Below are 25286 nucleotides of genomic sequence, written 5' to 3'. Positions count from 1 at the left end.
TTTGTTTAGAGCACTTATAGTACTGTACAGTATGACGACGTGAGACATCATGTGGCCGATATAAATACAGCGGGCGCCCCTCACTTCACACAAGTGTGATCTTTTTTTTTTAAATAAATGCAAGTAACATTTCATTTCAACATTTACAAATGTGGTCCGTTATACACAAACACACAATTGACTTGAAAGTTAATTAATATTTAAATAAGCAAATATACATATTAAAATCACACCCATCGTACATAATCTCATTGTGTTTACACAAACCCTCAAAGCTGGACATATATGAAGGGCTGGCGCCCCTCAAGATTGTTATGCATACGTTTTGTCAGTCCCAATCTATCATTGATTTATATCAGTGCAACCCCCCCCCCCCCACACACACACACACACACACTAGAGTTTCCTAAACAATTAACACAATGTGACCAAATTTGACTGAGGATTATTTAGAATTTTCTATTTTGCTATGTCATCATAGCTTCAAATGGACATACTGGTTTGACCCACCAGTTTTGGAGATATGGCTTATAGAGTAATAATGTCTTGCAGAGAAACAGCGTGTTGAGAAAACAGGCTTGAAAGGTTCACTTCTGTGAACTCTAACATTACACCTACAGTAGCTACATATTTAAGCCTATATTTAATCAGACCAGTGTGTGTCCAGTGGAAACCTCGTATGAATCTGATTATTTCAGACACGCTCTAGTATGTGAAGTATGTCTCATTTTGAGAGAGAAAAAAAAAAAAAAAAAAGTTTTCTCTTCTGGTGAAAAGTTGGAATTTGCGCGATGGCAGGCTCTCAGTCAAATCTGGTCACATTATTATGTAGAATTATGATATTTCTGTATTCTCTAAAGATATTGCTATTCTAAAGCTATTGTTCCTGCTGTTCTAGACATACAGCCAACCATGCAGCCGAGGACATCGCAGAGTGAGGCTTTTAATTTAAACCTTTTGCTTTTATGAAACATTCAAAACCATTCATGTCTTATTCAAGATGTTTCTGAATTATGTGACGAGCTCACAAGGTTTGCGCGCGGTGTGACATGTTGTGAGCTTTTAGATCGGGTATCTTCGCTCCGACTGTTACATGACATGATCCCATATATAGCCCATTCTGAACGGGAACCCATTTTGGTGTCGGCATCATGTTATGCTTTAGCTATTGAAAAATAGCAGATCTACAAGCTCATAGCGCGCCACCGAGTGGCGCGCTACGAGTCTGCTATTTTTGAAAAATCGGAGGAACGACTGACATTTTTAGAATCTGATCTCAGGTCAGAATGGGGTTAATCAGACCAGTGTGTGTCCAGTGGAAACCTCGTATGAATCTGATCTCCGGTCAGAATGGGATAGACATGCTGGCTTCTATAATGGAATCTCAATCGATAATAAATCAGTGTTGACTGACCCAGGCAACACGCCCACACACATCCATTACTCCTGCCAGAGATTCTTCTTCTTCTTCACACTTAACCCATTCTGACCTGAGATCAGATTCATACGAGGTTTCCGCCGGACACACGCTGGTCTGACGAACCCATTCTGACCTGAGATCAGATTCTAAAAATGTCAGTTGTTCTTCGATTTTTTTCAAAAATAGCAGACCTAAAAGCTCGTATCGCGCCACCGAGTGGCGCGATACGAGCTTGTAGGTCTGCTATTTTTGAAAAAAATATGAGCTTGTAGATCTGCTATTTTTCAATAGCTAAAGCATAACATGATGCCAACACCAAAATGGGTGCCCGGTCAGAATGGGTTAAGCCCCCACTTGGTCGGAGTCCCAAATGTCTCCATGCAGTGTTGTTTTCGTCGACTAAAACTAAGACGACAAATGTTCGTTGACTACCTATTTTCACTGACGACAAATAGAAACTAAATGAAATGAAACCTAAGCTATGATGACTAAAACTAAGACTAAATATACTGACAATTTCGTCGACAAATAAAAACTAGACTAAAATGTTAGGGACTAGTGGACAAGAGGTTGCATGCTGAAAATAGCTGATCTACAAGCTTGTAGAGCTTGTAGATCGGCTATTTTCAGCAAGTGTAAAAACACTCACTACGACGGCATCAAGACCCGCCAAAATACATTTTAGTCGACTAAATCAACTGTATATTTAGTCGACTAAAATCGTATGACATTTAGTCGACTAAAACTAGACTTAACATTCCAGGTGACTAAAATGTGACTAAAACTAAATGAAGTTTCAGTCCAAAGTGACTGTGACTAAACTAAAATATGTTTGTGCTGCCGAAAACAACACTGGTCTCCCGTCCCACGCATAATAGCCATGCATTCTCTTGACATGACAATGACACCCACTAGGTGGCAGTGTTGTTCACTCAGCAGGTCACACACCATGTATGGCAGTTAACACGTTGTGTGAGCTTGTAGATCGACTATACTTTCAGAGCCAACATTATACTTATCTTAGTTATTGTCTCCACCAGGCCGAAGGCATGGGGGGAGAGTATGTTTTGCACTCCGTCCGTCCGTCCGTGTGTCCGTCCGTGTGTCCGTCCGTGTGTGTATGTGTCCGTGAGCAGCTAATCTCCCGCACCGTTAACCCGGTCGATGCCAAATTTTGCACACACACTCCCTGGATGCCAACGATGAACCTCTGCCCCAAAATTTCCAGAACGGCCTGTTATAGCGCCACCAGGAGGCCGCTTTGTGCAAAACAAGTTTTTGCACAGTAGGCTACACCTACAGATTTTGTCCAAACGTCGCGCAAATTGGTACACAGTCTCTCTAGAGCCATTCAACGAAACGGGTCTTTCAGATTTCTCAGACTCCATCCTGATTGGTTAAGATTGGCTTCCAAAGTTCACAGGAGTGCTCAGTTTCAAACAAAATGCTGCAAATCATGAACACATCGCGTGATTTCCGTGAAATTGTGCACGCACATTCCCACTAGGCCGAGGACGAAATGCCACATGAACAATTTCAACTCAGCCTCAAGGTGGCGCTATAACTGGCCGAAAAGTGTTTTTACCTCTAATTTTCATTGTTTTGTTCCACTTTTGCTGTGGCAATGTAAACGCCACACACACACACACACCCAAACAAACATGTTTAAATTACTCCTAAACATTTTGCCAAACATCACACACTCTCCTATCCTCCTGGACGAGCTCACAAGGTTTGCGGTGTGACATGTTGTGAGCTTTTAGATCGGGTATCTTCGCTCCGACTGTTACATGACATGATTCCATATTTAATGGTCAAAGCAAGCGTTCTTACAGCTGTACGTCCAGCAGCACGCGCTTCCCCTCCCCGACGTGGATCCTCCAGCTGCAGTTCTCTCCCTCTCCATACCACTCCGGATAGTTAGGGGACAGGATGAGACCCCTGGGGCCCCCCAGGTCCCCCCCACACAGCGCTGCGGAGAGGAGAGAGAGAGAGAGGATAGTTAGGGGACAGGATGAGACCCCTGGGGGCCCCCAGGTCCCCCCCACACAGCGCTGCAGAGAGGAGAGAGAGAGAGAGGATAGTTAGGGGACAGGATGAGACCCCTGGGGGCCCCCAGGTCCCCCCCACACAGCGCTGCAGAGAGGGGAGAGAGAGAGAGGATAGTTAGGGGACAGGATGAGACCCCTGGGGCCCCCCAGGTCCCCCCCACACAGCGCTGTGGAGAGGAGAGAGAGAGAGGATAGTTAGGGGACAGAATGAGACCCCTGGGGGCCCCCAGGTCCCCCCCACACAGCGCTGTGGAGAGGAGAGAGAGAGAGGATAGTTAGGGGACAGGATGAGACCCCTGGGGGCCCCCAGGTCCCCCCCACACAGCGCTGTGGAGAGGAGAGAGAGAGAGGATAGTTAGGGGACAGGATGAGACCCCTGGGGCCCCCCAGGTCCCCCCACACAGCGCTGTGGAGAGGGGGGAGAGAGAGAGGATAGTTAGGGGACAGGATGAGACCCCTGGGGCCCCCCAGGTCCCCCCTACACAGCGCTGCAGAGAGGGGAGAGAGAGAGAGAGGATAGTTAGGGGACAGGATGAGACCCCTGGGGCCCCCCAGGTCCCCCCCACACAGCGCTGTGGAGAGGGGGGAGAGAGAGAGAGGATAGTTAGGGGACAGAATGAGACCCCTGGGGGCCCCCAGGTCCCCCCCACACAGCGCTGTGGAGAGGGGAGAGAGAGAGACGGGAGGACGGACTTTACATTTGAAACAAATCTCAAAGTGCTAAAAATAAGATAAAAATAAAGTATATAAAAGATGCCTCTCGGGCGTCTCCCTAGGGAGGTCCTCGACGCACGTCCCACTGGGAGGAGACCCCGGGGCAGACCAAGGACCACGTCCCACTGGGAGGAGACCCCGGGGGAGACCAAGGACCACGTCCCACTGGGAGGAGACCCCGGGGGAGACCAAGGATCACGTCCCACTGGGAGGAGACCCCGGGGCAGACCAAGGACCACGTCCCACTGGGATGAGACCCCGGGGGAGACCAAGGACCACGTCCCACTGGGAGGAGACCCCGGGGCAGACCAAGGACCACGTCCCACTGGGAGGAGACCCCGGGGCAGACCAAGGACCACGTCCCACTGGGAGGAGACCCCCGGGGCAGACCAAGGACCACGTCACACTGGGAGGAGACCCCGGGGCAGACCAAGGATCACGTCCCACTGGGAGGAGACCCCGGGGCAGACCAAGGACCACGTCCCACTGGGAGGAGACCCCGGGGCAGACCAAGGACCACGTCCCACTGGGAGGAGACCCCTGGGGCAGACCAAGGACCACGTCCCACTGGGAGGAGACCCCCGGGGCAGACCAAGGACCACATCCCACTGGAAGGAGACCCCGGGGCAGACCAAGGACCACGTCCCACTGGGAGGAGACCCCGGGGCAGACCAAGGACCACGTCCCACTGGGAGGAGACCCCCGGGGCAGACCAAGGACCACGTCCCACTGGGAGGAGACCCCGGGGCAGACCAAGGATCACGTCCCACTGGGAGGAGACCCCCGGGGCAGACCAAGGACCACGTCCCACTGGGAGGAGACCCCGGGGCAGACCAAGGATCACATCTCACTGAGAGGAGACCCCGGGGCAGACCAAGGCGCAGTTGGAGGAAACACATCGACTCACTGGCCTTGGAACGTCTCGGGATCCCCCAGGAGGAAGTCACTAATGTTGCTCTGGAGAGGGAAGTCTGAAGCTCTCTGGTGGAGCTGTTGCCCCCGCGACCCGACTACGGATAAGCGGTTGAAGATGGATGGATGGATGGATATATAAAAGGACTTAAAGGACAATTCATGCATTTCGTGGTAGTACACACAGCTAAAAGGTTAAAAGCACACTGGGCATCCTAAAAGTCCACCCAGCCAAATGCCTTGTCAAAAAGAAAAGTCTTCAGTCCCTATAGCCCAGGGGTCCTCAACTAGAAATAATGAAGGTCCACAAATATTTTTTTGAATAAGACTGAGGTCCGGTCCCATGCGCGGCGTCCATCGGAGAGCGGGGCTCTATGCCCGTTTAGTATGGTCAAGCCAAGCTTATACAAATCAGATCCCCTTCCAACCAACCAATAATGGGGTGCAGAGTGCAGGCCCTGAGTGGAACTCCAAATCAGGCCGGGAGTTATACACCCTGGCAGGCCACACTGCGCCTAGCGCGCGCCAGAATCTTGGGGGCCCTTGGGGGACATTTTGGGGGCCTTTGCAGCAATTTCACATGAGAAATGTTTATATTAACTAAAAAAAAAAAAAAAAAAAGTTTTCTTATTATTATTATTATTATTTTTTTGCCTAGGGTCCGCAGAGAGGTGGTCCGCGGTCCGGTCGTGGACCGCGGTCCGCCAGTTGAGTACCCCTGCTATAGCCCTTACCTTTGCATATGGGTTCCGTGTCGTTCCAGTAGGGGTCCCTGGCGTTGATGCACTCGATGACGGGCGGTCCCTGTTCTAAGGAGTGACCCCGGTCACAGCAGAACTGGACCACCGCTCCCACCCCGTAGGACAGGTCCGACGTGGTGAAGTTACCGTTGAGCAGGTACGGCTCATAGCAGTGACCGCGCTCAAACGCTGGAAAGAAAAGAACAAAGCGGGACAGTATTACCACAAATACTGTACAATTTAAATTGGGCGGCATTTAGCGGACAGTCTAATCCGAATACCGGATTATATTCGCTCCCGGTGCTTGCCCGTTTTTCCTCCCGGAATTGTCACCAGTGAGGGGGATAACTTTGTAATATGCTATTGGCTGTTTGTATTCTTTTTGGAAAAATATGAAAAGATACTCCTGTAGAAAGGCTATATTATTTTTAGAGCTGGGACTTGATTAAAAAAAAAATCGAATTAATCAGAGGCTTTGCGATTAATTAATCTAGATTAATCGCATTTTAATCGCATATCAATATTCAACCCGAGAACAGCGAGAAACCTTTTTTTTTAATGTTTTTTGGTATCCCAGTGAATCAACGAATAGTGACTACAGGATACCACTCATTAATATACCTGTTGTTGAAATAATAATAAAAAGTCACCCCATTCTGTGTTGCCTAGAAGTGGAGGTCTGAAAAAAATTTAGTAACAGTAACAAGTACATCTCAGTGACATCACAAAGCTGTACTTACTTCATATTGTTACTGTTTTTTGTCAGACCTCCAGTTCTAGGCAACACAAAATGGGGTGACTTTTTATTATTTCCAGTTTTCAGTACTATAGAAAAGCGCCCAGTGAGAAACGTTCCGTGGTGAAAAAAAAGGTGCGATTAATTTATCTGTAGTTAATCGCGATTAATTTTTCTGTAGTTAATTAATCTAAATTAATCGCAATTAGTCCCGGCCCTAATTATTTTACTTATATTGACCCTATAAACAATTTAGTATTATTTAGTATATGTAAGGTTTTGCCCCCTCAAATGGTACCTCGTCAGATAATCCCCCACATATCCCACAACAACTTCTGTGAACAGACTTCAATGTAGTAGCTTTTCATAAATTATATTTGTACTTAGGCTGTCTGCTGCTGTCATGAAAGTTTATAGTTAGAGAAATTCAAAGTCCAGCCGTCTGCTGTCCAGCCTCTCCCACCCCTCACTGGGGAAAGTTCTGGGAGGAAAACAGAAACGGGGCGAGTCTTCTTGTTACCGTCTTATCCCAGAGCGACTCCGTCGTGTCTCAGTGATCTAGGATCACTGGGACGTGCAGACAGTGTTAGAGAGGCAGGGGATGAAATCCCGCAACTTTTGGACGAAAATAGCAGATCTACAAGCTCTCAACACGTCGCGCTGCGACGTGTTGAGAGCTTGTAGATCAGCTATTTTCGGGGCGCCACCCAGAACTCTTTAGCTAGTGGGAGATGCGGTGCATGTAACGACATTGGATGTCTAAAGTTTTGTTCGACGCAAAATACTGTGTTCAAGTTCAGGAGACTTCGGGGGGAAAAAAAGCAATTCTCCTGAATGCTGCCTTCCGGTAAATGGCATGGAATGGAAAATTGTAAATTGTAATGGAAAGGAGTGGAATGTGCATTCCTTCCACCATAGTAAATGCTGCATTCATGGTCTGGAGAGGGCAGTTGTGTTTTTGTATCTATCACGTCTGTAATCCACATAACATAACTCGAGAACCGTTCGCCCCACATACTTCAAATTCAACACACGCGTTCCACACACCCACAGGGGAGTGCAGCGCCACAAAGGGCCTCTTCCTGGGCTCCATATATGGAGCTGGCCTGTTCTGACACCTAGCCAGTGACTCCATATGTGGGCATGCCTGACAAATAACTCCATATATGGACATAACAAGGGACACATACATACATGGAGCTGGCCTGTTCTGACATTACGGCACTTCCTCTTTGCCTGACACAGAACTCCATATATAGGAATATAGGGACGCAGACAGATCAGTGGAACGGTTACTCTGACACGGGTACAACGGGTATAGCCGGGTTGGGGCATGGATCCGGGACAAAAGACAATAATTGACACATATAATTCAGGGCCTCGTCCTGTGTGTGGATCCCTTGGTGGGTCCCAGAACCCCGACGTCTGAAACAGCATTATAAGATCGTGCCAAATTCAGGGCACATGATGCGCTGCAGACTGCAGTGGCGCCTGAACAAAGTGGTGTTGTTAGTTATGCATGTGTGTGTGGCACACACACATGCGCATGTGCACACTGTGTGCGCATGTGACACACAACGAAGCCCTGAACTCAGCCTATATAAAGGGCGAAACCACTGTTTTAAGATTTCAGAAAGATTCAGGAACGTTTTTTCAAAGAGCGACTTGTGTGATTGGAAACATAGCCGGCCCGACAACAGAACGGCCGCTCTGAGAATGACCCCACTGATCCTGTGAGGTATGAGGAGGTCTCCCCCTCCTCCATATGCCTCGATGTCCGAGGTCTATACCTTCATGAACACGCAAAGACGGGCCGCAGTGACCCGGACCGTCCGGCCAGGTGCAGAGCGACGGCGCCGAGATCCCCTCGGCCGTCTGTCGGGAGATCGACCGACGGCTCTCTAAACGGCCAGAGGAAAGAAGACACGAACCAACCGGGATCGCGCTGTTGTCGACCGCTTTATAACGAGACTATTGCAGCTCAGCCAGGAGAGGTGAAGACTCATCAGACGACCGACGCGGGAAGGAAACCCCACGTCTGTGAACATTGTGACAAGAGTTTGGCTATTTTGAGACGCCTGCACATCCACACGGGAGAAAGACCTTTCCACTGTAAACAGTGTGACAGTACTTTCAGGCGTCTCCATCATTTGAAAGTACACCGGCGTGTCCACACTGGAGAAAAGCCTTTCCATTGTGAACATTGTGACAAGAGTTTCAGCCATTCCAGTAGCCTGAAGTCACACCTGCAGCGTGTCCACGCGGTAGGGCTGCACGATATGGACAAAAATTCATATCACGATATATATGGCAGATATCTCGATATCGATACGATACGATATAATATATATCACGATATATATGGCAGATATCTCGATATCGATACGATACGATATATCGTGCAGCAACATATTTTCTTAATGGGCGTGGCTAGCGATTCAGGGCTGGAGCCAGGCTACAACAGGACAGAGGGACAAACGGAGTGATGGTTTATTTTCCGAGGCTAAAACAGAGGGCTGGCTTTAGAAGTGGACGATATGTCGACGATATATCTATATCGCGATACCGTTGCCTTTTTGAGATACTGATATATTGTGCATGTTCATACCTCGATACCGATACGATAACGATATATTGTGCAGCCCTAGGCCACACGGGAGAGAAACCTTTCTGTTGCAAACGTTGTAACAAGAGTTTCGACGACCCGAGTCACCATCGGGACACACCGGCGTGTCCACGCGAGAGAAATGCCTTTTAACTGTAAAACGGTGTGACGAGAGCCTCAGCGAGCGAGGCGACTTGAAGAAACACGGGCGTATCCACGCCGGAGAGCAACGTAACCACTGTAAACAGTGTAAAAAAGAGTTTCAGTCGTTCAGGTGACTTGAAGTCACACCAGCGTGTGCACGCCGGTGCATGTGCGCAAGGAGAGATTCCTTTCCACTGTAAACAATGTGACAGGAGTTTTAGTCGTCTGAGTTATTTGAAAATACACCAGCGTATCCACACTGGAGAAAGACCTTACCACGTCCACTGCAAACACTGTGACAAGAGCTTCAGTGTGTCGAGTACCCTGAAGAGACACCGGCGAACCCACACGGGAGAAATGCCTTTCCACTGTAAACAGTGTGACAAGAGTTTCTGTCGTCAAGGGGTTTTGACAATACACCAGCGTATCCACACGGGAGAAAAACCCTACCACTGTAAACAATGTGACAGAAGCTTCAGTCGTGTAGATGCTTTGACAACACACCAGCTTATCCATTCCACACTGGAGAAAAAAACCCTACCACTGCAAACATGGTGACAAGAGTTTCAGTCATTTAAGTAACCTGGACAAGCCACCAGCGTTATCCACACAGGTGAAAAACCTTTATTTACACTGTAAACCATGTGTTTCAGTCCCCTTGATCATTTGAAGATACACACTGCCACACTGGAGAAAGACCTTACCACTGCAAACAGTGTAACAAGTGTTTCAGTTGTCAAGTTGGGGTCAAGGACCCCAAGAATTATCAGTATTTGGCCACCGACCATCTGAAAATATGTGGTTCCAGGACAACATTATGAAAATTACAATAACATAATTGTCCGGGTGTTAGTGTTGTATAGAGTTAAATCGTCCTCAGGTCAGAATGGGTTAAATCCTATCATGACAAAAACACATTTCTCGTGCATTATATTTCCATACCTTCGTATCTGATGTTGAAGCCCGTGGTGATGTGGTTGGGCTGGTCCGTGTTGAACTGGACCCTGGCAGCCGGGCCTTCACTGATCACCCCCTCGAAGGGGATGGGAGCCCCCCGACCCGAGTCGAACAGAACCACGGAGCCCGCGTCCAGCCCACTCCACAGCACCAACCTGCCCCACGGGATTACAATACATATACCCTTATTATATCCACTATGGGAAAGGATTTAGCCAATACAGTACATACATTTCACAAGGACTTATATCATGGCACACACACACACACACACACACACACACACACACACACACACACACTTGCAATACTGTACTTTTTTTGTACTAATTTTAGGATGCAATTTTATGATTGCCATTGTTTGCCATTCACTGTAAAGCTAAAGCTAAATGTAAAAAAAAAAGCGGATCTACAAGATAATGTGCCACTTGTATATCGGCTATTTTTCGGAGAATGACACACAGCGCGTCCTCTTGTGAGGACCTGGGAAATGGTCCTCACAAGTCTAGTAATACACACACACACACACACACACACACACACCCCTCCCTATACCTGTCAGTGGGGCCCAAGGTCAGCCTCTCCAGATGGAGGTGCAGCCTCTGGCCCTTGGGGGCCTCCAGGGACCAGGAGCAGGACAGGTCCTGGGTGGCGTTGGGGCCGGCGGAGGAGGAGGGGGAGGGGGAGGGGGACAGCACCCGGCCCACCGTGGCGTTCTTCACTGACCCCCCGCAGAGGGCTGCACAGAGGAAAGACGTGGCGGTCAGGCGGTCACTCCGTGCGGGAGGGGTGTGTGTGCGTGTGCGTGTGCGTGTGCGTGTGTGTGCGCGTGTGTGTGTGTACGATGGGAACGATTTGAACCCATTTAGCCCTGCCTGGCACACCTACCGTATGATACGTTGTCATACCTTTGTCATACGTGTGCACGTACACGCACACATAATGTATTGCATTTTTGTAGCGCTTTTCCGCAAGTGCTCAAAGCGCTTTACAACGGTTCATTCATTCATACATTGGGCGAACAGTCGACGCCACTGTCCTCACTTCCCACATTCACACACCGACGGTGGCGAGCTCACACCGACCGACAGAGACGGGCAAAATACATTGAAAATGTATTTTGATACAAAATACAAATACTGGGTCAAAAAATGTATCTAAATACAAAATACATCTTCCATCCCAGCGAAATACAAATTACAAAATACAAAAAAATGTATTTCAAATACGTATTTCAAATACATGTATTTCAAATACTGCCCATCTCTGATGGGCAAAATACATTGAAAATTTATTTTGATACAAAATACTAAATACTGGGTCAAAAAAATGTATCTAAAAATACAAAATACATCTCATTTCTTCCATCCCAGCGAAATACAAAATACAAAAAATACAAAAAAGTATTTCAAATACGTATTTCAAATACTGCCCATCTCTGCCGACCGACTCACTGGAGGCAACGTGGGGTTCAGTGTCTTTGCCCAAGGATTTGAACCGCCGACCCTGCAGGGATCATTGGACGGCCTGCTCTATACAGTACCTCCTGAGCCACAGCCGGCCCTCACGTGTGCGCGCGCTGGGTGTAGCTCGACCGCTAATAAACATCGGAAGCTCACTCTGCTCCGCTTCGGGCCCTTTACCGTATAGCTGTTCTAGAACCACTTTAACCCTCTTTCTCTAAATCGGGGGTTTTCAACTGATTATGCACCAGGGACCACCACCCTAAACTGAGAATCAACCTGGGGACCACTGTTGTGTTCCCCTTAACCCATTCTGACCTGAGATCAGATTCATACGAGGTTTCCACTGGACACACACTGGTCTGATTAACCCATTCTGACCTGAGATCAGATTCTAAAAAAATCGTCGTTCTTCGATTTTTCAAAAAATAGCAGAACTACAAGCTCGTAGCGCGCCACTCGGTGGCGCGCTATGAGCTTGTAGATCTGCTATTTTTCAATAGTTAAAGCATAACATGATGCCAACACCAAAATGGGTGCCCGGTCAGAATGGGTTAACAGCCATTATGTATTATATATATATATATATATATATATTATATATGGGCACATTTCCTATTCCTAATAATGGTGACTCAACCAGTCAATCTTGAACCCCTACCATGAAATGTTCTATGAGCAGGGCCTGGCTGTAAACAAGTTCTTTCTTGAGCTTTAGTCCAGTTCGGTTTGCTTCGGTTTTGTTCTCTGCTATTGTTCTATCATTTTAACTACTTGTGTTTTATTGTATTTTATTTTTGTGTCCTGCCCTGTGAAGCACTTTGAGCTGCATTCATGTATGAAAAGTGCTATACAAATAAAGTTTATTATTATTATTATTATTTAGTTACCCTGGGTAAACATGGTACCTTTCCTTTCCCGTACAGTGTGAGGGGCATACAGTACACTTTCCCGTACAAGTCAACTGTGGAATTTCCTGACATCCAACTTTCCAGTAAATGTAAACATTAAACATTGTAAACATTGACAGTTCATTGAATTCAGTTACAGTCACCTATTTGTGTGCCACCTGTGTGCCATTTGTGTGCCAACTGTGCCACCGTGTCCCCAGTCACCTATTTGTGCAAATAAAGGCACTTGTCACAGCATGGGAGCCCACCGTGTGCGAGCGTCTCCGAGCGTATTATACTATCGCCGCTCGGCACCTGCCCACGTTTGGCTTGGATGTGCGTGTTTTTGTACTTTTTTTTTGGTGTAACATTGACGTGTCATCAATCATACATGATCACCAGGTCATTTGGTGCACTACTGCACTCTGTTTCACAACTTTGCATGGTCAGGGACCACATTATACAATACCTTCACGGACCACCAGTGGTCCACGGACCACCTGTTGAAAACCTGTCTCTAAATCACATTGATAAACTACAACCCGCTCTTTAGATTACACTTCCTCCGTTTAGTCTTGGTGACAGTTTTATACCTGATAGCCTTGCTCCCTAGAGCGGCGCAAACGTGCCAACGTTTATGAATATGAATCATGAGCAGAAACCCAGAGGTGGCAGCAGAGGAAGGTATAGCTACAGCTGCTTGGCAGTGGTGGAACATTTACGAGTACATTTACTTACTGTAAGTATAGTATAGCTTGGCTCCTGCCCTGAATCGCTATACCATTACAACGATATGTCCTGTGGCTGGCGATAAGGGAGACGGAATGGAAGTCCAGACTGCGTGTTATAGGCTACTTAAAGGAGAATTCCATGCTAGAATGCTTTCTTATCTTTCTTACCTTTCTTTGTAGTTGTTACGTCCCCACCAAAGAGGTCCAGGTGTTTTTTGTGCAAAAACTCCTTATTGGCTATTTTCCCTACCATAAGCCCTCAATGAATTGCATTGCATTGAATGGGAATTGAATGGGGCTATGGGGTGTTATGCTAGTTCGCTTATTTCCATCGAAAGAAGTAGTAAAGTGTGCCGCTTGGGATATTATTTACATTATGAAGAGAGGATATATACAAAGAAATTATAATTTTGAGCGATGGAAATAAGTGAATTAGCACAACACCCCATAGCCCCATTCAATTCCCATTCAATTCAATGCAATTCATCGAGGGCTTATGGTATAGGGGAAATAGCCAATAAGGAGCTTTTGCATAAAATAACACCTGGACCTCTTTGGTGGGGACGTAACAACTACAAAGAAAGGTAAGAAAGCCTTTTAGTATGGAATTCTCCTTTAAAGGGATAGTTCAGATTTTCTGAACTTAAGCTGTATGAAATACTTGCCATTAATATAGTGGTTGCAATTGTGGAGTACAGTACCCTACAGTACAGTACAGTACCCTACAGTACAGTACAGTACAGTACCCTACAGTACAGTACAGTACAGTACCCTGCAGTACAGTACAGTACAGTACCCTACAGTACAGTACAGTACAGTACCCTACAGTACAGTACAGTACAGTACCCTACAGTACAGTACAGTACAGTACCCTACAGTACAGTACAGTACAGTACCCTACAGTACAGTACAGTACAGTACAGTACAGTACAGTACCCTACAGTACAGTACAGTACAGTACCCTACAGTACAGTACAGTACAGTACCCTACAGTACAGTACAGTACAGTACCCTACAGTACAGTACAGTACCCTGCAGCCCCTGCTGGGACTCTGCTTCCACACTTAGTGCGATAATCCAAACGGGCCCGGGGGAACCATGCAGGCGCACACCGCCCGTCCCCGAGTGCCCACCCTTAAGCACCCCTCCTGGGGTCCCGCGGCCCGGATGACAGCCCCCGCCCCCCCTTTTTTTTGACCTGAGATCAGATTCTAAAAAAAATTCTTCTACACATCCTGACAGTTTTCTGAAAAATCTGTTTCTATGTCAGTCGTTCAGTCGATTAAAAAAAAAAAATAGCAGACCTACAAGCTCGTAGCGCGCCACTCGGTGGCGCGCTACGAGCTTGTAGATCTGCTATTTTTGAACGGGTTAAGTACAATTTTGAGTTATCTGTACTTTACTTGACTATACGTCACATTTTCAGTACCTTTTACTTTCAGAGGCAAATATTGTACATTTTACTCCACTACGATAATTTGAAAACTTGAGTTACTTTGGAGATTTTAGTTTTGATTAGAAAAAACATACATTAACCACTTCAACCCTATATACATTTCGGGGGCCATTTGAAAATAGCAGATCTACAAGCTCACGATGCGACACATTGTGAGCTTGTAGATCTGCTATTTTCAAAGGATCGTGTACACATTTTTAACTTGTGAAATGGGACACACTATGACGGGAGTACGTCTACATTGCGTACTAGTATTGGTACTTTTACTTAAGTAAAACATTTGTGTACTTTCTTCCACCACTGGCTGCTTGACAGCTACTGTATATGAGTGAAAACTCTACTGTAGATTGCTTGGCTATTTCTACAGCTTGCTTGACAGCTACATAATGAACCAAATCTATACTGTAGCTGGATTGCTTCATGGCCACAGAATGTTTCGTGCTTCGTGAGCTCTTTGAATTTAACTTGAAGGACTGCAGCCCTCAGAAGTCATTGGATTCAGAGCTGGTATAGATCTGTTATTTTTCACAATGTTTGCCTATTTCTTGCGTAATATTTGACTCTGACCAATATGGAATTAACAAGGTCTTTGAAAGTCATTCGATTGTCACTTTAATAGAAATGTACTTTGGCTATTTGAAAACACAAATGCTGAGCTTGTAGATCTTCTATTGTCTAATCACTCTGAAAGCTTGTGAAATTGGACATTCTGTGCAATGATTATGCATGCACTCCCTCCTTACTGGCCTACCGGCATGCACACTTAAACCTCTCCAATTGATCCAAAATGGTCTTCAAACAAGCCAAAGTTCTCACATGTCTCCCCCCTTCTCCGCTCCCTGCATTGGCTCCCGGTCGCTGCCCGCACAGAATACAAACTGGCATTCAAAGCAACCAAAGGTGTAAAACCCCCATAGTGTCTTGCTAGTCCGAGCAGTCTTGGAAAGCCTGGTCAGGTTTGGCATCACAGTTTGGTTCGGTAATCTCTCTCAGTGCAACTGAGGTCCAAATTGTTCAGATTGGTGCAGACTGCAGAGAAGATCATTCTCAAAATGCTGACCTGTCATGTCTATATGGCCGTTTTAAGCCCAAGGAGTGCTTAGTGAATCGCCCATTATTCTAAATTATTCACAATTACGCATCATTTAAAAACAAATGTTCATCTCAGCTTGTAGATCGGCTGTTTAACCCATTTTGGGCGGAACCCCTTTTGGTGTTAGCATTATGCTATGCTTTAGCTATTGAAAAATAGCAGATCCCCCCTGTCAGGTGGAAAGGAGCAACTTGGACACTCAAGCATGAAGGAAGCATGAGTTAAGTCCGTTGCTCTCCCCAGGTTGGCGGAGGGTGTGTAGAGCCCAGGATCACAGATTAGATGATTGACACAGGGGTGAGAAATGGGTTACAAAATCGTGGGATAAAAAAATATATAAAAAAAGAAAAATAGCAGATCTACAAGCTCATAGCGCGCCACCGAGTGGCGCAGTACGAGCCTGTAGGTCTGCAATTTTTGAAAAATCGAAGAACGACTGACATAGAAACATAGCTTTTTCAGAAAACTGTCAGGATGTAGAAGACATTTTGTAGAATCTGATATCAGGTCAGAATGGGTTAAGTTTTAAATGTGTTTAAATTGTTCCTCGTTTTGCCGAGGACCCTCGAGGACCCCTGGGGGGGGGGGTCCGCAGACCCCACTTTGAAAAACCACATAACTCCACCTCCCCTAAAAAGTGGGCGTGTTCCGTGAAGGAACCAATCAGTTTGCCTCTAAACATGCTTCTCCACGCCTCCATCCAATGAGAAACAGGAATACAATAACGGGGTGTCTGAAACTCCAATAAATACAGGCTGTCATGCATTAACGTTATAGCCTCACATCCTGGACTTCACCATGAAGACTGCTTTGCTGCTTCTGCTGTTCTGTCTGGCTGAGGCTGCTGCCGATGACATCCAGCAGGCCACAGATCTGTTCCAGAACTTTAAGAGCCAACTGGAAGGACAGCATGCAGGTCAGTATGTTATGTTTACCTTTCATAAAAAGGTTCTCTTTGAAGAACAAAGAAAGGGTCCCGCACACTGCCAGAAACCTGCCAAAAATGTTGCTCTTTATTGGTCAATGTTTCGGTTGTCCTGATGAAGGTCGAATAGACCGAAACGTTGACCAATAAAGAGCAACATTTTTGGCAAGTTTCTGGCAGTGTGCGGCGGGACCCTTTCTTTGTTCTTCAAAGATGCTTTATTGTCCTACGCACCTGTCACTAGACTTCTGAGGTGTGCATCGGCCTTTTGCTAAAATGTTTACCTTTCAAACACCAGTGGGCTCATTTTAAACCCATTCTGACCGGGCACCCATTTTGGTGTCGGCATCATGTTATGCTTTAGCTATTGAAAAATAGCAGATCTACAAGCTCATATCGCGCCACCGAGTGGCGCGATACGAGCTTGTAGGTCTGCTATTTTTTGAAAAATCGAAGAACGACTGACATTTTTTAGAATCTGATCTCAGGTCAGAATGGGTTCATCAGACCAGTGTGTGTCCGGCGGAAACCTCGTATGAATCTGATCTCAGGTCAGAATGGGTTAAACAGCGCTAAAAAAGCATGGAATACGGATGTGTATATTACAGGAAACTCCCGTTAAACTTTCCAACAAACTCCCAAATTGTACCATCACACCTGTATATTACCGTATATTGTACCATCACACCTGTATAATACCGTATATTGTACCATCACACCTGTATATTACTGTATATTTCTGTATATGCTGCTAAACTTGAGGTTTATGGGCAAATCGTTAGTGCCCATAATTACCCGTTCACGCAGTTATTATCCTCCTTCTTTTGGGACACTTTTTAAAGTTGCTTGATTTGATATTTTCCATATTCTTGATTATACAGTATATATTATTTTATTTATTCTTCAAATTACGTTTAGTATTTTTTTTTTTTTTAGTAAATTAAAAAAAGTAATTGAAACAGCAGGGACGTGTCTTTCCAATGAGTCTAACATTCATTATGGTGCATTCAGACCTGAAGATATAGATTTGTTTGTCCAGTCGCTTCACTTTGGTCACGCAGGTAAAGCCAGAGGTGCATCTATAATAAGGCGAGGACAGGCCTGTCCAAATCAATCGACATTTCACACATCTTGCCTGCCCAAAATGTAATTATTTCCTGCCCAAAATGTAATTCCTATTGCTTTTCGCCACTGGGTAAAGCATTGCTAAAGTAAAATCACACACGTGACGTGTGAAGTGAGGGGCGCAGCCGTTCGCTTCATTGACTTTGTATGTAATCGCGCCGCTCAAACTATGCAGGTTTGAATGTAACATGAGAGGGACCATATCAGTCACCAGAGGCAGAGATGTTTTTTTTCACTAAATCTAAAATGGAGTTTGAAGTTACAATGGGTTTATATGGCTGATAAAATTCAATGTAGACCTATATATCGGATATCTAAATACTGAATCAAGCAACTTAAAACTTGTCTGAGGTGTTCAAATGGTTGAAATGAGCCAAAACATATTTGAACATGAAATGTATTTATTTTATTTTCAAGAGACTACAATGCTTGTTAACGTGACTTAAAAATTAAGGCTTTAATAAGTTATAAACTTCAACTTGGAATATGTCTCAAATGTTTCATCATTTCACCACTGCCATTGGTGTAAAGTAACTAAGTACATTCACTCAAGTACTGTATACTTGCATACTTTGTCTTTTCTATTTTTGGTACTTTAAGTTGTATTTTGATGCAATACTATGTCTACATTGTAGAATTTATTTTAGTATCTTCTGTGTGATTATACATGTGTTTCCAGATATGGCTTCCAGACTGTCTGCGAGTGAAACCAAGATGGAAGAGTTGGTGGAGGAAGTGCAGAAACTGAAAAGTGAAGTGAAGCAGCTGAGAGAAGGTGAGAGAAGTAGAAAAAATGTCTTGAATAAATATTAAATTGTATTAGGCTACATATTGATATTGTAAATCATTGCCAGGGATTTAGAGGTAGACAATCTGAGTAAACCCATCACTACTGCTGGAACACTAATCTTATCTTCTGGGGGAAGACCGTCTTGCTGGCTTGTATATCTGCTATTTAACCCATTCTGACCTGAGATCAGATTAAAAAAATGTCTATTACATCCTGACAGTTTCATTATTAACCCATTCTGACCTGAGATCAGATTAAAAAAATGTCAGTCGCTCTTCGATTTTTCAAAAATAGCAGACCTACAAGCTCATAGGGGCTTTCTGTGTGGAGTTTGCATGTTCTCCCCGTGTCCCCTAGGGTATAGGTACCCTCACAAAAAAAAAACATAGGGTAATCCTGGTCTCTAAACTACCTCCCCCTGGCCAGCCGGGGCGCCTGATGGAGGGGAAAGGAACTGGTCGGAATAACGTGTTCCTTCCACGCGCTACGTCCGGCCGGGGAAACTCCCCTCTGTCAGGTGAAAAGACGCAGCTTGGACTCCTCATGCATAGAAGGAAGCATGAGGTCAGTCCGCTGCCCCCCCAGGTTGGTCAGAGGAAATGTAGCGCCCAGGATTACATTAGATAATTGACACTGGGTTAAAAAAAAATTGGTTGCAAAATCGTGGGATAAAACGTATATATAAAAAAATATCTGCTATTTGACCGAATTATAATACAAGGCTTAATTGTTTAATGTTTGTTACTTATTAATAATCTAAATATATGAAGTAACTATTAACTAAAGCTGTCAAATAAATGTAGTGGAATAAAAACTACAATATTTTCCTCTAAGAGTATAGAATAGAAGTATACAGACAGTATCACAAACATTGAAATACTTAAGTGAAGTCAATACAGTACCATAAAAGTATACTTGAGTATCTCTGCTAAATATGTGGAGTAGAAAACACCATTGATATAATAAGTGAATAGTTTTACGCTCCACTCCACTACATTTCTGACTACTATTGCAACTGTATGGGTTATAATTGATTATCAGTACATTGAAAATCCGTCAGTAAATGTCCTGTTTGATGTTTTTAGACCATCTGTGTCCCACGAGAGGGTGGACGAAGTTTGGAGACAGCTGTTACTTATTAGCTACTCACTACAAAACATGGAATCAAAGTAGAGAATACTGTCAGAACCAAGGAGCTGATCTGGTGGTCATTAACAGTAGTGAAGAACAGGTTAGTGTGTGTGTGTGTGTGTGTGTGTGTGTGTGTGTGTGTGTGTGTGTGTGTGTGTGTGTGTGTGTGTGTGTGTGTGTGTGTGTGTGTGTGTGTGTGTGTGTGTGTGTGTGTGTGTGTGTGCGCGTGCGCGTGTGCATGTGCATGTGCCTTGTTGTGAGCTTGTAGATCTGCTATTTTCACTACTTATTTTTCCTATTATTCTTCTTGGATTTTACTTGAGTTGTGAGCCATACAAATTGTTCAGTGACCTTAAATGGGTCCAAACCATCTGTTTGGGAAACAGTGTATTAGTACGTGCTGTAACCTATTCCATGTAGTCTATTGTACTTCAGTAACCAGCTGCTTTTCTGTCCAGGACTTTCTTCTCGGACTCGTTGGAGACAAGATTGTGTACATTGGATTGACCGACAGCGAGACAGAAGGAGTGTGGAAGTGGGTGGATGGAAGACCACTGACCACACCAACGTAAGACTTTACCTTCATTATTCTACTCTACATTTAAAGAAAACATTTCTTTAACTACGGTACATGTATTTTAAGCAAACTACATTCCACATTATTTTCTCTTCATATTATTCCTATATATATATATATATTCTAAATTGAACTCTATAATTAAACACAATACTGTTATCTATGGCCTCATACACACACGATATTCTGTGCTCTGTCTGTGATTAATGGCTGTCAGGTTTGACCAAACATTTTTGTTTGATGGGGGGGGGGGGGGGGGGGGGGGAAGAACACCACCAGCAATCAGCCATCAAACACAAATGTTTGGTCAAACCATGTGACTCACATTGGAAAATACTTTTTGTGGTGGCCTTAAAAAATCAAAAAAACTACCAAACATTTGCTTGATTGGTGTTTGATAAGTGTGAATGAGGCCTCACAATGCAATTTCAATGGGAGTCACATGGTTTGATCTACAAGCTCGTAGCGCGCCACCGAGTGGCACGCTACGAGCTTGTAGGTCTGCTATTTTTTGAAAAACCGTGAAAATGCGGCACAAATGTATATATTCTTTCAGAGCGAACAATTTTTTTATTTCGACGTCGGGCCTAAAAATGTATTAAATGTTTTTTCCACTTCTACAGGTACTGGGGCCGAGATGAGCCTAATAATTACGGAGGACGAGAGCATTGTGCATCGTTTCTTAAGAGACGATGGAACGACAATCCATGTGGGACAACACACTTTTTGATGTGTGAGATAGTTGTCTAGTGTTGTGCTGCATTAACCAGCCAGCCAGCAACTATATCTGACCTCAAACCCTTAGATCTCCATATATGCGGAGTTGACCTGTTTTGACATTCCATTATGTTGATCACCCCCCCCCCACACACACACACACCCGTCCTTCCTGTTCGTAGATTCCATACAGTGTGTTGATCTGACCTCATCAAACCCTGTACACTCAAGATACACTTGGTCAACAAGTGGTCAGTAAATAATTCATTCTATATGTTGATCTGAAACCCGCATGCCAAACCACCAGCGCCTCACCCAGCAGTCTGCCGTCACTCGGGCGGAGGCTGTGTAAAAATGTAACATGTAATAAATGAATAATAACAGCCATCTGTTTCATTTTAATACCACTGACAGATTGATCAATAAAGTGTTTGTGATGAAACTGCGTTTGGTCCAAATCAGTTTGTTAAAACAGTGAATGTTATAAATAAAACAGTACAAGTTATTACTGTTACATTTCAACATGTAGAATTGATCACATCAATGTTGTGTTTGTGCCACCAGGGGGTTGATATAAACTGCTGTACCTCATATGATAAAGAGTCAACTTTAGTAACTATAAATTAATGTACAGGATGTGCAGTTGAACAATAAACATCCCTGAGTTTGGACTTCTTTAAATGTAGGTCAACAGATGAGGAACAACTTGAGATATTTGCATACTAATCCATATCTAGACAATATCAGTTGCTGTTTAAATATATAATTATATGTAAAATGAGCAGTTCTGAAAAGGCAGCTGTACAGAATTACATGGTTATCACCAGTGGAGGAAGTTACTAGTTGTGCATACTGTAATGATGGTACAATGTTGGCCTCTAAATGTAAATTGTAAATGTCTAGCATTCAAGTCTTAAAAATATAAATTATATTATATGTTTATAGGGTGTTTAGAAGTAAGTATAAGTAAGTAGCCTTGCCGAGCCATGAGGCCCATAGGGGCAGGAGCCTATCTCCTGTTTCTGTAGCGTGAGGCAGCTTGATGTACAAGTACATCCCCTGGACATGACGCTAGTATGTCGCAGGGACTTACCCCCCAATCCAACCCTTGATGCTGAGTGTCAAGCAGGGAGGCACTGGGTCCCATTTTTACAGTCTTTGGTATTTGACCCGGCCGGGGATTGAACCCCGACCTCCCAGTCTCAGGGCGGACACTCTAACCACAAGGCCACTGAGCTGGTGTTTAGAAGTGCTGCAGTGTAAAAAAATTTGGAATGAGAGATTTCTCTAGTTAGCTTACTTGCATTTCTTTCTGACAAGCAGCTATATTGTCAAATATGTTTACTGTTTTCTTTCAAGTGCATTCTCGTTGAATCGTTTTTTTTTTTAAATAATATAATAATAATAATAATAATAGCTCAGATTTATATAGCGCTGTTCTAAATACCCAAAGCGCTTTACATGAGAACACCAGGAACAGACTTTATTAAGAAAAAAGATCAAAGCTAAAACATAACAGATACAGGGTTAAAAAGATAAAAAGGTAAACGAGGCCTCAACTGGGGAAGGCTATTCTGAAGAGGTGGGTTTTAAGTGAGGTTTTGAAAGAGAGGAGAGAGGGAGCATTCAGGCCTGACGTCGAAAAAAAAAGAAAAAAAAAAGTTTTCTAAATCATGACAATTTTCTGAAAGATTTGAGGCACATTTTGACGATTTGTCAAAAATAGCAGATTTTTCAATAGCTAAATTATAACATAAGGGGTTCCCGCCCAAAATAGGTTAAACATTGGACACCAACATTTTCGTCAACAAATGTTGACGAAATTGTCAGTATATTTAGTCTTAGGGCGCTTTCACACCCAAAGTTTGCTTAGAAGGTCCGGATCAAGGACCAAGGACCAAATATTTGCATTTTGATTTTGGTCCGTTTGGTGTTCACACTGGACTTTGTAAAGCGTACCAAATATGTAAACAAATGACACGTGGACATGTTAAGCGAACCAAATAGTGAGGGGGAAAAGAACATGAGGGGAAATCACTGTCTACAATTTTTGGGGCAACCTTCAGTCACACAGAGAGAGAAGAGAACAGCAACATGACAGGCAGCAACAACTTGCTATTGCATTCATTCTTATTAATTATTTTATTAGCCAAATAAGAGCAACAGATGAACAGAGGAGCAGTGTTTGAACAATAATGTGCTTGCTGCTGAATGCTGATGCATAAATTCACGGAGACGTATAGCCTACAACAAGGTATCCCCGATAAAAAGGACTTTTCTTCCATGTGTGCACCTTCACCCATGTTATTTCTGCGCATCAAATCGGCGCCGCGGCGGGCATTTCCATGTCATCTTATGGTTTGGTCAGTTGGTTATTGAGCTTCAAGTCAGAACAGCTCCGCTGCAGCTAATTGAGTTGACCTAGTTTTACGTCTTTTGCTATAGTGATGTAATCAATTAATCATTTGGGACCACCTGTGTATAGCTTATTTAACATTGGCTTTTTCTCGATACCTGCGGCCTGCGCGACATGGATGATTTTAAATATTTCTCTGTCTCTGCGTCTCTCCCATATAAATATATGGGTCTCTCCCCCAGTCCCCTCATGTGCGTGCCCACACACACGCGCCCACACACACACACACACACACACACACACACACACACACACACACACACACACACACACACACACAAAAAGGAGGGGACACAAGTTGAAAGAGAAACTCGCATGAAGACTCATGCATCGCAGATTCGCATGCTTTGTCATAACTTTGCGTGGCGGCGGCCGGCGCATGCTTAAAATAAACAGATCTACAAGCTTACATCGTGTGCCATACCGTACACCATTCCATGTCGATAACTTGTACATTTTGCGCATGTGAACCTCGTATGCTGCGCTGCGCCTCGACATATACTGTATGCGTCTACTATTAAAATCAGACTGTCAGCTGTCATATGATCCCCGTAAAAAAATACATGCTTTTATAACTATAATTATTAATGCAGCCTCACAACTGCCGACGCCCGACGGCTATTTTGCCTATCGTCCTGTATTTGGTCGGAGGTCCTCTATAAAGTCCGAATGCATTCACACCAGTAACGAAGCGCACCGTGGTTCGTTTGGAAGCGAACCGAGTCCGGCCTTTTTTAGCGGACCATGGTTCGTTTCTTTGATCCGCACCAGAGTTCGTATGCACGTTCACACCAACCGAACCAAAGGGGTAAGCGGACCATGGTTCGTTTTAAACGAACCAAACATGTCCGGTGTGAAAGCGCCCTTAGTTTTAGTCACCATAGCTTAGTTTTCATTTCGTTTCCATTTCGTTTTTCGTTAGTGGAAAAAGGCAGTCGACGAACATTTGTTGTCATAGTCTTAACCCATTTTGGGGCGGGAAACCCTTTTTTGGTGTTAGCATTATGCTATGATTTAGCTATTAAAAAAATAGCTGATCTACAAGCTCATAGCGCGCCACTCGGTGGCGCGCTATGAGCTTGTAGATCTGCTATTTTTTTTAAATCGAAGAACGACTGAAACATAGAAACATAGCTTTTTCCATAAAAAACTGTCAGGATGTCGAAGACATTTTTTAGAATCTGATCTCGGGTCAGAATGATAAACTGTCAGGATGTCGAAGACATTTCTTAGAATCTGATCTGGGGTCAGAATGATAAACTGTCAGGATGTCGAAGACATTTCTTAGAATCTGATCTCGGGTCAGAATGGAAAACTGTCAGGATGTCGAAGACATTTTTTAGAATCTGATCTCGGGTCAGAATGAAAAACTGTCAGGATGTCGAAGACATTTCTTAGAGTCTGATCTGGGGTCAGAATGGAAAACTGTCAGGATGTAGAAGACATTTCTTAGAATCTGATCTCGGGTCAGAATGAAAAACTGTCAGGATGTCGAAGACATTTCTTAGAGTCTGATCTGGGGTCAGAATGGAAAACTGTCAGGATGTAGAAGACATTTCTTAGAATCTGATCTCGGGTCAGAATGAGAAACTGTCAGGATGTCGAAGACATTTTTTTGAATCTGATCTCGGGTCAGAATGGAAAACTGTCAGGATGTCGAAGACATTTCTTAGAGTCTGATCTGGGGTCAGAA

General features: G+C 44.5%; 1 protein-coding gene across 1 annotated transcript in view; it reads right to left on the bottom strand.

Moving 5' to 3' along the window:
• The window catches only part of sez6l (seizure related 6 homolog (mouse)-like), a gene marked incomplete at its 5' end in the record, with an annotated part of 64815 nt that overhangs the window by 17209 nt on the left and 22320 nt on the right, over nt 1-25286 (bottom strand). The window contains 4 exons of the mRNA XM_083792967.1: nt 3254-3392; nt 5832-6026; nt 10265-10434; nt 10835-11018. Coding sequence (XP_083649093.1) covers nt 3254-3392; nt 5832-6026; nt 10265-10434; nt 10835-11018 — 688 coding nt within the window. The remainder of the gene's footprint in view (nt 1-3253; nt 3393-5831; nt 6027-10264; nt 10435-10834; nt 11019-25286) is intronic.

The sequence above is a fragment of the Protomyctophum parallelum genome (assembly GCF_964188405.1).
Source record: "Protomyctophum parallelum genome assembly, chromosome: 21".
Taxonomy (NCBI): Eukaryota; Metazoa; Chordata; class Actinopteri; order Myctophiformes; family Myctophidae; genus Protomyctophum; species Protomyctophum parallelum.
This window is presented reverse-complemented; position numbering and strand designations above follow the sequence as displayed.